We start from the raw sequence: 15069 nt of genomic DNA, 5'->3' as shown, positions 1-15069 counted from the left end.
CTCACTTCTTTGCTTATGAGACATTTAGAAAATGATTTGTCCCTCACAACCAGCTGGCGTGAGCCAAGGACGGCAGCCCTCGCCACCCTGGCAGGGACTCAGTCTTGGAGATGTACAGCAACTGCACTGAGTGCACACGCACACTCTCTCTCTATGTCGGTGTTTAGAAATCAGTATTTTCCACTCCTTATTGACTGTTTTCTCCATCAGAAATTCAGATTCCCATCTAGCCACAGTTCCTCGAATGCTGCGGGTGGCTGCGGGGGAAGCTGGACAGGACGGTGGCAGCACCCCGACAGCCAAGCCCAGCGGCTGCAGGAAAAAGCAAATACATTGCAGCGCTTGGGCATCCTCATTTTGTAAGCTTGATCACCTACGGACACGCTGCTTATGCAGTCGTGGAGTGTTTCTGTGTGTGCCCGTGTATTTCGCTTTGTCCGTCGGTTTCTTCCAAATAAATTTTGAAACCAACCGCAACCAAATAACCTGTTAAACAGTCCCAACCACCAGGGAGGGAGGAGCAGCATTTCATTATATAATGAAAGTATATACATTTTTATCTATATAAATACATATTTAATATATTTCATTATCTATTTTTATAATTATATATTTCACAATGCCCACAGGCATTATGAAACCCTGCAGGTGGCTGGAGGGGCGAGACAGCTGGTACCCCCAGGCCAGGGAGAGCTGAAGCACAGGACCCACCCTCACAGGCACTGGGGAACCCCCCGGGGGAAGAGCCACCGTAGGGTAGACGCAGAATAAGCGCTCCACGAGGAGCCACCCATCAGAAGGTAGCCTCCCCAGTCCTCCTGCAACCTGCTCTGCCCATTGCCGCCTTTGCTCACGTGGTTAAACCTCTGGTACCCAGTGAAGTGGAGAGGAAAAAAAAAAAATATCTCTCCGCTAAAAATTCACCATCTCACTGTTTCAGGTGAGCACTGAGGAAACCATCCATTTTATGCCCTCCAAGGAATTTACCCAGCTAAAACAGAGAACATCAGCCTGGATATTTGCTATCCTAGCAGAAAGCAATCCTCTTTTCTCCTTCATTAATTTTTGGGGGAGAGGATGCGGAGGGGAAGCAGACAGGGATGATGACAGCAGGACTCGGTGGCAGTTGGGCTGGAGACATTTCACATTCACTTTCTCCTGCATCACAAGAAATCAGAAGAGTGGCACAGGTTATTTTTGTTCCTCTTTTGTAGGGCACCTTTAATAGAAATGTTAATAATGCTTGCTATCTGTATATCTGAAATCTTATATGGTAGCTCTGTAATTCACTATCTTTATCAGCTTTCTTTAATGTATAATTTAATGCTTGTATAACTATTTTGTCTGGGTATGACTCTCAGAACTACTACAAAAAAAAAAGAATCTGTATGCTAGTTAACTACTTTTTATGGAAAGTATTTCTTTCATGTTATTTTAAAACCATGGAGCCGGGGGAAGTATTTTATGGACCACAGACCCTCTCAGGGTAGTTAATTTCTGTTTGAGCTGGTTTCTCTGCTATTTTAAAGGGTGCCATCAAGATCACTGATATTTCTCTTGGTTGGGAGCCAGCTGACTCTTTTGCAGTTGCGACACATCCTTGCGCTGTTATTAAAGCCGGGGAAAATAGTAAACATGGAGCAGGATGCTGCGTCACCCCGTGCCGATGGGTGGAAGGAAGGAAGGAGGGTCTGCCTCGCTGTCGCAGGCACCCCAAGGCACCCCAGAGCAGCCGCTGCTTGAAATTAGGCACCGAGGATGCTGCATCCTTCTTCTGATGGGCAGAGACTATCTCAGCCTGGGAAAATGGGGAAAAAAAAAAAAGATGACGACAACTCACGTACTCCCTGACACCGGGCCCCGTCCCAGCCGTCCTGCCGGCTGGTGCTGGGGCCAGGTGAGCCAGTGTGGTCCCATGAAAGACGCTTTCTTCCCACAGGCAGCAAATGGGTCTCGGTCATGTGCGCGCCACAGGCTCAACGGAGCATGTGGGCCTTCACTGTGCGCGTGTTAGCTCGGAGTAAGCGCTCTCTGCTTTAAGAGCAGTAATTGGGTGGTTAGCTGAGCCCTAGGCAAGCTTGAGTTATGCACTAAATATTCTGCCTTTTGTTTCATAATGAATTATTTTGTGTATCTAAGCAAAGGGGATTTTTTTGGTCTTTTCTCTGTAGTTTGTTCCTAGCCTACTTGTGTGTGTGTTGAAATCTTTGCCTTTTGCTTATGAGGTCAAGTGCTTTAATCAGGAGCAAAAAATTTGCGTGCTTTAGTCCTAAATTCTCTGAGCGGCTGCCAAATATAATTAGAAACAAATGGCTTTATTCCTCATTTGAGAGCTCCACAGACATTAGGGGGGCAGTGGGGAGGAAAGCTTTGCTTTGCCCAGCTGGTTTTTGGGGAGCTTTCAAACAAAAACACCGCCAGAAAAACCCGAGAAACCCTGCAAGAGGAGGAGAGCGCCTTGCGCTCTCTGCAGAGGACAGAGGGTTTGCGCAGCGGTGCGGGAAGCTGTGCATGGGGGGGATGAGGCACCCCCTGTGCCTGCTTTGCGAGCGGCTCAATATTTTCCCCCATTGCTACTGGAGAGCAGGGGGGACCAGAGCAAGGCACCGGCCCAGGAAAGCTGCATGGCCATCGCCTGCCCATGCAACCACACACGCTGCTCATGCCAAGGTCCCAGATGCCTCAGTGGGAGTCAGGGTGGGCTTTAGATACCCATGTGCAGGACAGCTGAGGGGTTTAGCGCTCCCTGGGCTCCCCTCCCCAGATCACCAGTAGGTAAACCCCAACTAGATGCACACATAATGTATAAATTACAAGAGCTGAAGTCTGCTCCAAGCAATACCAGTGAGCACCACTCATTGCAGATACCCACTTCAACTCTGCTTAAACGCATCTGGACTGCCTGTAAATTCAGTTAAATTGTATTTAGGTGTATCCACGAACCATCCACAGTCTGAGAGAGGTGCAATAGTTTCGTCCTCCTGGCATGGGATCCCACCGTGTCCATTATGCAGACCTTAGTACTTGGGGTATGTGCTGAGAGCGCAGCAAGGCTGCCCTCTGCCTTTGCCCCCGCTCCCCCCCAGGCGAACCGCTCCCCTCCCCGTGGTACTTACACAGCTCAGCCCAACCACAGTGCCTGGCTCATGGCTTCCTCATGTGAGGGACACAACGTCTGGCCCTGGGGACATGGCATTGCCGGCTGGCACTGCAGCTCCTGAGAGCTGGTATGGTGGGCCCTAAATAAACAGGGGCCATTTTGCCTTCCCCTGGTGCCTCCCAGCGTGAGGGGGCATTTGCTGGGTGCACAAGCGCTTTGAGGTCAAAAAAACCGCGTGTTTCAACAAACAAACAGTTTTGGTGCCAAAATGGCTAAAGAGCATCTCTTACTGGCTTGTACAAGATGTGAAGTTTTGCAGCATTGCATCACAGCCTGGCATCGCCTCATGGCATGGCATTGCCTCACAGCATCACCTCATGGCTTGGCATCTCCTAACAGCGTGGCACCGCCCCACAGCATTGCCTCATGGCATGGCATCATCTCATGGCATCAAGTCACCTCACGGCACGGCGTTGCCTTGTGGCACAGCCTGCAGCAGAGGAGGGGTGCTGGGGGGAGACGGGGAGCCCACCACCACCCCCCTGCGGCCACGCACGCGCTCCGGGGGACTGGACTGCCTCAGACATTGGCGGGGGATTTTTTTTTCTTTCCTGAGTAAATTTCAGAGCAAACTGAATAAAATTTGCAAGTTCTGTTTTTTTTGCCTCCCTTCCCTCCTTTCTTAAAGAAGCCCCCCCATGCACTGGGCACCCTCAGCCGCCTCCTTTCCTGGGAGAGCAGTGCTCCCCCGGTGGGCTTTGTGGGGGGCACCCGGGACACGGGCAGGTGAGGTTTGTACCCTGGCTGTACGGCAGTGTGGCTGGGTGCTGGTGCCCCCAGCACCCCATGGGACCAGGCTCGGGGCTGGGAGTCGCAGTGATTGCCATGAGATGACTAATTGGCTAATCAGCAATTTGTTAAACACTTTTATGCTCATCACCAAAAAAAAAAAGCAACTGTCAAGCAGTTCTGTCTCCAGGAGGAGGAGGGGGAGGAGGAGGGAGCTACCAGGATCTTCGTGCCCCTGTGTTATGGTGGGGGAGATGAGGCACAGGGTGCAGTGCCCAAGGACAAGGCATATATGCCGGCCCCACGGCCACCCCTCCCAGCACCTCCTGCCCACTGGTGAGAATGGGGAGGTCTTTGCAGCTGGACTCTGGGTCTCCTGAATGTGGCATTTGTACCTGAGCCGTTGGTTTTCAGCAGCCGCAAAAATCTTTGTGAATTTGTCTAATCCAGTTTTGAACACATTTGTCCCCAGTGCCCCAGCCTGCCGGCCCTCGCGGTACTGGCGCTGCGGGGAAGGAGGGTCCGGTCCCCGATGCACTGACCCAAGGACAGGGGACAACCCATCCCAGGTTTCTCCCGTGACACTGGGGGCTCATTCCCCAGGTGAGACACTAGATGGAGCATCTAACATCACAAATACTTTTTTTTTTTTTTAAATCCCATAAAGGATAAATTGAAAAGCTAAATGAAAACAAAGATTAAGTTGTATCCAGCAGCCCTTGCGTCCCTGTCTGCTTGCTGGACATGCGCCACCTCAAAAGCAGGTGCCCGTGCAGGATGGTGGCATTGCCTGGGCCCCAGCCACAGCCACAGCCACAGCTTTCTCCTGAAGAAATGCAAACCTTGAGTGGTCAGAGGTCCAGGTGCACACGAGGGAGACAGGGGATGCTTTGGTGGCCGCTCTTTTTGCTTTCCTCGAGGCCATCCAGACTTCCCAGCTTTCTCTTCAGCTGGAGAGGCAATATGCTCTGATAGAACCTCAGTTGTGAGCCTGCCCAAACTGTGGAAGGCAAAGATACAGGCTCCGGTTTTCTTGCTCTGGGAAGAGCCGAAGGTGTCTGATATTCCTGAAAAGCCTGTGGGCGAGCGCTGCGTTTCCCAGAGCAATTACAGTGCCAGTGAGGATTACCGGTGATGTCTGTGTGTGAGCTGCTCCTCCCAGGAACAGAAACTTTCCTAAAAATGTTCCTGAAAACTTCAAGGAGCAGAGACACCCCTGGTGCAGCAGAGGGGGAGAGGAAGGGCCCCATTCCCAACAGGTCGGTGTCACCACGGGGTTAGGTGGTTAGCCCTGCGAGGCTGTCGGGAGATGCAGCTGCTGGCAGAGCATCTGCAACCAGCCACACACCCCGGGATCCACCCAGGGCAGGGGGATCCTGCCCCAGGACCTCCGTCCACTTCCAGCCTCCCATGCCCTGGCTGCTGGTGAAAGGCTTGCGAAGGTACTCAGGAGGTGTGCGCATCAGGCGCACGGGCTGCCGTGACCCAGAAACCAGAGAAAACCAGAAGCACTGCCCCCAGTCCTTCTCACGCGTTGGTCGTGACTGCAAGGAGCGCAGCACGGGGCATTGCTGTGTAATCGCAGAAAGGCAAGACAGCAAGACAGAACCAAGAGCCCTCAGCCAGGAGAACTAAACTGCAGTCAGCACCACCACCTTTTGCATCTCTGCTTTGCTTCAGACCCCCAAAACTGTTCATTTCCCGCTGCTGGCAGCTGAATTAAGAAAAATCATGCGACAAGGTGACAAACCCCTCGGTTGCCGCAAGCCAGCGGCACAGTATCCCTCATCCTTGCTCAGACCACAGGAAATTTCACTTTCAAAACCAGAAGTGGTTGCGAGTCACTAATACGGTAACAAACTTTTCCCAGGTGTAGCTCTGACCTCCTGCAGACCTCACCAGCCAGCCCACGGCGGGGTCCACTGAGCCCTGAGGCGGTCCCCGTGTTCCTCTGCAAGCCCTTTGGGTGATGTTAGCAGAGACTCTGCTCCATCGCTTGCAGGTGCGTGGGGATGCACCAACACCCAAGTGACCCCCAACAAACTCCCTGGGGTGTGCCCAGCCCAGCCAAGGGAGGACGGTGCGACCCCTCAGTGCCACTCACAGGCCAGGCTCATCTGGGTGTGAAAAGCTCCAGCGTGCTGCTTCTGGGGGTCTTCCTCCTGGCCGCGCTCTGTGGCATGGGCAGGGCAGCCTGACACACACACGCCAGCACAGCAGGAACACACAGCGTTGGTTTACGTTAATCCACAGACTAGGAAGGGCTAAAAAAAGCAAGGAAGCAAGCATGGTGCTGGAAACCAAGTTGCGTTGGCCACCTCTGCAGCTACTGCAAAGGCCAGCATCCATACGTGTCTACATTTCCCCCCGCCTCCTTCAGGTGTTCACCGGGAGGCAGTATTTTCAATATGAGAAGAATGAAATGCTTCAGCTTGGCAAAGACAGAAGCGGATGAGGGAAGAGGTTTGCTAGAGGGTCCCATCTTCTCCCATAGCTTCACAGCTGGTGTGAGGATGGTGTGATTATTTACTCTTTCTCACAATACAAGAATAAACAAGCACCAAAGGAAATTATCAGGCAGCAGGTTAAACCAGAGAAAGGTTTATTCTGTCTGCTCATACACAGTGCATACTGAAACCATGGAAGTCCTTGCACAGCCCACTGAAGAGCAAGTGATTGAATCTCAGACATCAAAAGAGAAGAGAGCTTGTCGAGGGCAATTAAGTGCAGTGGTGACCTTCTCGGTGGGTCAGGAAGCGCCTTGCTGGGAGCCACGCCGGTGGGTCCCACCACGGGTGCCCATCCTGCCCTCATGCCCGCTCCCGGACCGTCCCCACTGGAGAGGCGGCGCAGGGCTGCACGGAGCTGCTCTGCACAGCTCTTCGTGGGGCCTGGGCAGGTGTCACCCCGGCTTCCCCCGGGCACACCCAATCTGTGCATCAACACAGCCCCACGGCGCTCAACAGCACTGCGCTGCTTCACGTGTGCCCAACAGCCGCCTCTCCCCCCCCAGCTGGTATTTCCCCTCATTTCCCAGCACACACAAGAAATGCTTTTTTTTGAGACTCTCCCTCAACCGCAGCGCGTATCTGGAAGCCTCATCTAACGGTGACGTCAACCTGGCCTGTGCTCACCTGGCTGCAGCACCGTTAGGGGAGCAGCTTCCCCGCTGCATGCCATGCTCCCGTACTTCCCCATAGGCTGGGGGTTACGTCGCCGACAGCAGCACATACCGTAACCGCACCCCAGCCTCAGCCTGTGGCTTCCGCTGCCCTGGGAGATGCTGAGCGGGAAAGAGCTCCTTGGGTGCCAGCAAACGCTAGCGCTGCAAACAGCCTCAGCCATGCGTTGTGCAGGGCGGATGCATGAAGCAGCAGCAGCCTCGGACCACCGCGGGCTCACGGCTTCAGCTCCTGGGACTCCCACGCATGGGGAAGGTCCCCCCCTACACACACGCCCCAGGACCACATTGTTAAGCCACGATCCGGGACTACAGGGTGGCCCTAGCCACTGGGGCACGCCAGCCCCGCTGCCGGGATGTGCCGGGCGAGGGCGGTACCCAGTCCTGACCTACAGCAAGTAAATGATTTTCTCAGCTACGGAGACGAGGAGCCTAACAGCGCTCTGACAGCGCTCGCTGTGGTAACAGCTTCTCAAAGGGCCACCAAGTTTAGGGGGGCTTTTTGGACCCATGAAGGAACAGCGCACAAATTAATTTTACTTGGTGGTTGTTTACTGTCATCAGCAAAATTACTAGTTAGCATCTGACTCCAAAATCTTACTCATGGTCGAGCTGGGAAGAACAGGGGGCGATTTTCAGATCCCAGCTGGAGCCTGCAGTACTGGCGGAACAAAATCCTGCTCTGAGATGCAAATGAAGCAAATTTGCTACTGGAGCCACTGGCTATGCATGGATGTTATCCCCTCAAAAGCTATTCCTACAGTCGGCCTGACCACAGCCACACTTTAATGCGAGCACACTGCAAAAATAGAGGGGCACTAACTGAAGATCTTGTCTCTTCCTCCTTTAGGAAATTGCAAACTTCCATTTCTTTAATCTAATCATTCGCAGGAGGAGATATTTTCTCTAGAAAAGCCAATATAAAAGGGCTGAAAGGTCGGCTGGGATAATATGTAATCCATTGCGATAAGGGCTGTTTACAGAATTATTAATCAAACACAAAAGGGAACAGATAGTAACATTTTTTATTAAATATTACAGTGGATCAAAAAGTACAAAATATCTTTTGCCTGCTATGTGATTGGGAAACTATTGGCACATAATACAGTATCAAAAGCATTAATAAGTACAATTTGGAAAACATACAAAAATTGAGTGTTTATAGTTGGCTCAGCTTTATTTCTGGTAGTGTTTAAACTAACACAAAGGTTACTCAATAACCTTTTAAATGGGAAACTATATAATATTACTGGGCCATTTATATATATACAAATCATCACCTTACAGAGCATATAGGCTACATAACTTGAATCACAAAAAGTATACAATATTTACAACAAAAGAAAGTTAAAAAAGTATAAACAGCTAGTAGATTATGCTGCCATTATTAGAACATATTTAAAACTGTGGGGTTGGGGGGAGAGGGGAGGAGGAGGAAGAGAACGAGTGAAGTATCAACCACGTGTACAGCAAACACCGCAGGAAGCGCTCATGGCAGCGCTGCCAACGCCGCCCGCCTCACACCAGCGCAAGAAGTCCCGCTGCTCATTAAAATCACGACAATTGCAAACCCAGAACAGATGCGACCTTGCTGACCACCGCAAAGGAAGGGACCAGGCGGGGGAGCGGCGAGGGGACCCAAGCGGAGTCTCTGGAGGCGGCAGCCCCGCGCCCCCCGAACGGGGCAGAGGTGCCGGCGGAGGCGGGCACAGCACTCGCCTCCTGCGCCAGCTCCAGGGGCTGCCAAGCCAACTTCTCTGCAGCTGGGACAAACCACTTCCTAGGCACCGACACACCGGGCAAACGTCTCATGTCAGGCCGGCAGCGGCCAAGACGGACCTGCTGCAAAACGCTGGCTTGTTCCTGTCCAGCCTTGCTAGGGGTACAGATTTTGCTGGGAGTCATACCCTACTTCCCACGCGTTTCGCGAAGCCCGGCTCAGCGTGCGGCCAGAAGCTACATGCGAGCTGTTTGCTGCCGGGCCTTTTCCTTTGGATCTCACAACCTTTAGCATCCCTAATGAATCCTGGACATACCGCGTTTGAATTGCAACATTTCTTGGAACTGGCTCCTGGTAAATAGATTTATGACTCTATTGCCAATTAGATTCCACAGTTTCCTTTACAAACCTACCAATAACAATGGTTTGATTGCACAAAGAAAGGCTTGTGCAATTTCATTCAATAATAAGGCCCCTTGAACTCAAACAATGCAAACAAAGCCCCATTTAAGACATTAAAAAAAAAAAAAAAAAAAAGACTTTTCAGCCAATGGAGAATTCAAGAGTCTTTTGAAAGATTGCCAAGATTTCTGTTAAGAGTTTTTAAACAAATAATGCACCGCTTCTGTTGGGGGTTTATGCTACCATTTCTTTTCCTTCGCCCTGACGCTTTGCCCAGTATATTATGAGCTTCCCCAGCCAGCAGCAGCCAGCCTCCTCGTGGGGCAAGCAAGGAGCCTTCCTCCCCTCTCCCTGTCTCCAGCCCCACGCTGCCTCAGCACGGCTCCAAAAAGGCTACCATCAAACTCCAACGGGACGTAACCAAAAGGGAAATCAGACACTTCGTGTAAACAAATGCATGACTCCAGGACACACAACTTAACCGAAATCAGAAAGAAAAGCGTTTGCTTCACCAAACACGCGACAAGCCTCTGTTTGCGTTTGCTGTAGATTTTTATATTCTCCCCCCTTCCCCCTGCCCTCTCCCCCCCCCATCCCCAAACCCCTGATTCTCACGTGATTCAGATCTAGTGCAACTTTACTAGAGGTGTCCTCCACACTGCGGCCTCTGCCCGGCTGAGCCTGCGGTTCTGTTTCCTGTATGATTTGTGGAGCAGCAGGATGCTCTGCACTGGCACATCCATGTTCTAAGTTCTACTAGTCTGTTTATCGATCAATTAAATATAGTTTTACCACAGGAATATAAAGTATTTAATTGAAGAAGCTGGATCTTTAACAGTAGACGAGTATATTATTCTGGTTTCCACCTTTGGATATTAAGTATGATACATTATATATTGTATTTGGCTTCATATCACGGGAAAATTTAATGACATGCCTAGCATGCAAAGTGTTTCTTAGTAGTTTCCATTTTTCTTTTCGTATCGATTACACTGTCTTTGAACAGTAACTGAGATGGTTTGAATCACAACCAATTTTCACATTGTAAAAAGCCTCCAAGTCACACTTCGCTTTATCAACGTCTGTGCTCAGCTGCGTGGTGGTGATGTCCTTCAAAGGGAATATACATCCATAGGGAAGCTCTTTAGTCAGGAAAAAGCAGCCCCTCCACGCCCAGGCTTTCCCCCTGTGCAAGGATGCCCAGGGAGAGGCTGAGATCCCCGCAGGGGTGTGGAAGGACCGTCCCGACCACTGCATGCAACCCCTTACCCATCCTACCGAGCCCAGCCGCTCGTGTGGCACAGGTCCCGTAAGCCTCTGATCCAAATCAACATTGGCGCCTGTCCTAATTTCTGAAATTCTCGACATTCTCGCAAACCACAAATGTGTTTTCTGGACTCCTTTGTCATCCAGCAGCTTGTGCCAGGGAGGTTTTGTTTTCTAGACCGTTTCTCTGGTAGGCAGGAGGGTTTCACAGCCTAAGTAAGCTTAAGTACAACGCTCGACAAATTCACGGACCACGATACGGAAAAGCAAAGCTTGGTGGGAGGGGAGAAGCGGCGTAGGAGCCATCGCAACAACAGGAGGAGGGCGAGAGGTGCTCAGCACCTCGCAGGGGTGGACTGTGGGGAAAGGAACCTTGTTTGCATCCTTGCACCATAACATCACCTACAGTATGTTTATAACCATTAAGATTAATCTGAACCAGTTGCTTCAGTTTGTAAACAGTAAACGTTACCACAAAAACGAAACAAAAATGCTGCTCAAAAGTATAAGGAAACTGGAAAAATTACAAACACGTAAAAAAAAAATTAGGACAGCCACAGCCTTTAAAAAAAGTTGCAGATAAAATGATATTGTTTAATTTAAAAAAAAAAAGAAACCCAAAACAAAAAAACAAACATAAAGAGCACAGAATATACTGGACAAACAAAACTATATAAATTATTGTGACCAAATGTGACACTGGTAGTTTACGAAGTGGATATGTACAGTCAAATTAAACAGTGTTTACCCTTCTGTTCTAATAGTGTTAAAATGAAAAATCTATTGCCGTTTTACTATACATTGCATTGATTGAATCTTTAAAAGTCAGGAAAAGTTACCCAAAAGAGCACATCCACTGATTGTACGGATTCTCGGCCCGCTTCTCCTTTCCATGTTCATCTCGAGTCCTTGACTCATTTGCAACAACGCACGGCCTCTGGTCCTCGGCTCAGTGAAAGGCAAAGGCAGCCCTCACCTGGGATTTCAGTGAGCTCAGGACTGGGCCTGCATTTCCATGGCTCCCTTTGAACATTTGCTCTTACCATACACAAGTCCTTTCAGAAAACACATATGCAAAATCCAATGATTTTTTTTCTTTCCTTTTTTTTTTGGTGGTTTTTTTTTTTTTTTTTTCTTTTTTCAGGGGCAGGGATAAGGGGCAAGGAGGCTGATGTGGGACCCAGAATTAAAGAAGCAGTCCTGTCTCCAAACTCCGAAGCGCTCCGCTGCGCGGGGTACGACTGTGTCCTGGTTGACAAAAATACAGATCACTAAATCTGCGAGACATCATCACAGGGGGAGGAATGTTGCTAACTTATCTTTTCTCCTCAGACCTTTTTTTGTGAGTGAGGGGGTTTACAGTTTTGTGCTGGGATGTACAGAGGACAGCTGGGAAGGTGGGAACGCAGCTTGAGGGTTTATAGCAGCTAAAGGATAAATGCTGTTATGCAAAAGGTCACCGTAGGAACTTCCTACAGGTGTTGCTGCAGCTAAGTGTCTGTACAGTTGCTGAGAGTTTGCAGGGGACGTGAGGAATTGTCTCTGCACCATGAAGGAGTGAAGAGCCAAAGGCTGCATTAGTGGGGAGAGCACGGTCTGATTTTTCAAGTACTGCAGGGGATGAGAATACCCGGGCGGGAGGCGATTGTTCAGCCCTGTGCACAGGCTTCCCGGATACAAGCCTGGGAAGATGGGGGCTGAAAGGGGAAATTTGTGGCTTTCCAGCATGCTGCCAGAATGGAGGCCATGCACCGGCTTGCTGCCTTCCCCCTCTGGGTCGGGAACCTTGTCTTTCGCCAGGGTCTCCTTTGGTAAGTGCAGAGGAGAGACAGCTCGGATTTTTTTTTCAGAAATGACTTTGTCCAAATCCTCCAGGCTCCGTTTCAAAGGCCGGGCAGCCCCCACGTTTTGAGGGCTCGTTCTGCGGCTGATGATAGGATGCACCATCCCCTCCATCTTCCTCAGATTCTCCAGCCTCTGGGCCTGCTGCTTCCCAGACCTGTGGAGCAACTCGCTGTGTTTTTTCGGGGCTGTCATGGCCATGGGGGACACGCGGCAAGCTTTGGGGTTGCAGTCTAGGCTCACCGCCTGGCTGCTCGCAGCCTGGAACGGGGAGATACCTTTGCCTTCTTGCTGGGCCATGGATGAATGAGGGAGGCTGGAGCCCAGAGCCTTTGCAGTCTGTTTGTGTATGCTCTTTGGAAGACTCAAATCTGTTGGCTGATCATCTGAAGAGCCCTCCACTGCTGCCTTTTTTTCTTGCTGATGCAAAGATGGGCGATAATTTAAATTTAGTTTTTCTTGGTGTTTGTGTTGAGTAAAAGTAGAAGTATTTTCAGACTCCCTGAACATGTCCCGGGGGAGGTACTTTGATGTCTGTTCATTATTAAGGTGGTGTTCTGTGTGCCTATAAAGGCTGTGCAGATGAGGTGATGAATAAAAATCTGCCAAGAAAGTGGGCACATGGGAGTGCTGCAGTGCCCTTTTCTCACTCATTTTATCTTTGCAGTCCTGGATATCCGTCTTCGGTACGTACGACTCGGCAAGAGAACTGAGGTGATGTTTTGAAAAATCACAGCGCTGAAGATCTGGTTTGCTTAGCATGTCATGTTTAAAAACGTCATTAATCGATTTCCTTTCTTCCTTGGTTTTAAAACTCTGTACGTGTTGTATCACTGAGGGCCTATTAATTGCTACAGGATCAGAATTAGGGGCGTGGGGACCTTGTGATATGCTTGAGGACAGCTCATCTCTGCCATTCAGTTTCTTTTTGCTGATCAAAGGTGGAGGAGAACCATAAGGATAGCTACACGACAGGGCTGCCCCACTGACCTGCGACAGCAGCTTCTTCTTTGCCAGGGGTGACATGATGCCTGGATTACCCTTTGAGTAGAGCAGCGGCGTGTAACCAAAAGTGGAGTCATCGTTCATGGACCCGGGCAGCTCCTTTTCCTTGAACATGTCGAAGTTCTGGACCACCAGTACTTTCGGCGTTTGCTTTAGTGCGTTGTGGATATCTTCGTTTCCCAGCTGGTCCACTTTCACTGTGCAGTTTGCGATATAGTCGGCCATCTCTGGCAATTTGTCATCTTCCATGTCACTCTGAGTGGGCAGCTGGACCGGGAAAGCCGTGAAGGGCATTTCTGGAGGTTCGCTTTCTAAGCTGTCAGTAAAAGCTTTGTGTAGTCTTTGTTCAGGCTTTGTGTCTTCCAGGGCATCTGCTGGGGGATGCAATCGTTTTGTGACGGTGGCATCCAGCACAGTGTCTTCTTCTGGGGGCATGGATATACTTGAGAAAGAGGACGAGTGCTGAACCTCCTCCTTGGCTTTCTCACTGCCCGTGCTGTTTTCTGTCAGGTCTGTCTTTTCCAGAGGCAGTGGCCGAGCTGTCTCTGGTAAAAGAGATGGAGGGCCTTGCACGGGTTGTTTCATCTCTCCCGCTGTAGGATGTTCAGGGAAATTTTTCTGGTCTGCTGATTCTTGATCCTTCTCTTGTTCTGATGAAATCTAATAAAATGATTCAACAGACAGTAATAAGAATGCGGTGCGTTTCGGCAGACTGTTCATAAGATCATACACAGTACACCGTTGGCTACTTTTAGAGAAGTACTTGTCAATCACCTTGTTGGAACGTGAAGGCTCTAACACCAGGTATCAGACTCAAAGCAATGTACCTCCTGGAAATACTAAGAAATGCACCATCCCTGCCAGGGTCACAATGAGGCATTTCAAAACAGCAGATGTTTGTAACCTGATGAGAGGCACCAGTGGCTTGACCAGATAGCTAAACGCTGAGGTTATACTCTTTTAAAATTAATTAGGCAAATGCAGGAGAGCAGATTTCATAACACAAATGATAAGGCTATAGAAATTTATCCCGCTAGCCAACTTCACCTACGAAAATGATACAACGATTCCCATGTTTTTTCTTACATAAAGTCTCTCCAGCGTAGCTATCTTAAAATTCAGTGATCACAGAGGAGATCATTCACACCCAGTTCTGCATTAAAGTGTGAAAATGGTAGAAATGGCACACTAGGAACCCCTATTGTAGGCAGCAAATCACTGCCACAGCTTAACTAGGACACATATTTTTTTATTAACAGATTAAAATGAAGTTGTCAACATTCAGTAAGTGTGTGTGCCAGCTATTACAAACATGGCTTTTATACATTATCGTCAATGGGACTGCAGCTCTTTCTGCTCCCCCATTAATAAAGCTTGCGTGCACAATTCACACTATTCATCCCATTATGTAGCCGGCTGAACTGTGACCTGCAGAGGTCACCAGAGCGTCCCATCTGCGATCCAGCTGACTGACAGCCCTTTTCAAAACTGCTGTCACTCTCCTCTGACATGTCGTGGTAGAAGACAGTCATAAAACAGCAGCATTGTGTGAGCCCTTTATTATTATTGTTTTCTTTCTTTCTTCGTTGTAAAGATAAGACGCATCAAGAAAGTTATTATCTAAATGCTGCTTTATGGTCTGTCATAGGAGCGGGAGATCGGAGAAGGTCCTAACGAATCTAATCCTCTCAGAGATTTATTTCTTCACAGCTGCTTTTAAATATTCCTGTCTGTTTGGTTGGCCTATTAGTTACAGTGTCTGTT

The 15069-nt window shown here is 49.6% G+C and overlaps 1 protein-coding gene across 3 annotated transcripts in view; it reads right to left on the bottom strand.

Moving 5' to 3' along the window:
- Positions 1-9788: 9788 nt before the first annotated feature.
- ARID5B (AT-rich interaction domain 5B) overlaps positions 9789-15069 on the bottom strand; it is a 122964-nt gene continuing 117683 nt past the window's right edge. For 2 of the 3 annotated variants that reach the window (XM_076339325.1, XM_076339323.1), the window contains one exon: positions 9789-13965. In XM_076339325.1, coding sequence (XP_076195440.1) covers positions 11815-13965 — 2151 coding nt within the window. In that variant the 3' untranslated portion in view covers positions 9789-11814. The remainder of the gene's footprint in view (positions 13966-15069) is intronic. The other variant, XM_076339326.1, reaches the window with a different exon arrangement.

This window comes from Aptenodytes patagonicus, chromosome 5 (assembly GCF_965638725.1).
Source record: "Aptenodytes patagonicus chromosome 5, bAptPat1.pri.cur, whole genome shotgun sequence".
Lineage (NCBI taxonomy): Eukaryota > Metazoa > Chordata > Aves > Sphenisciformes > Spheniscidae > Aptenodytes > Aptenodytes patagonicus.
The sequence above is the reverse complement of the archived record's forward strand: the minus strand, read 5'-3'. Positions and strand labels throughout refer to the sequence as shown.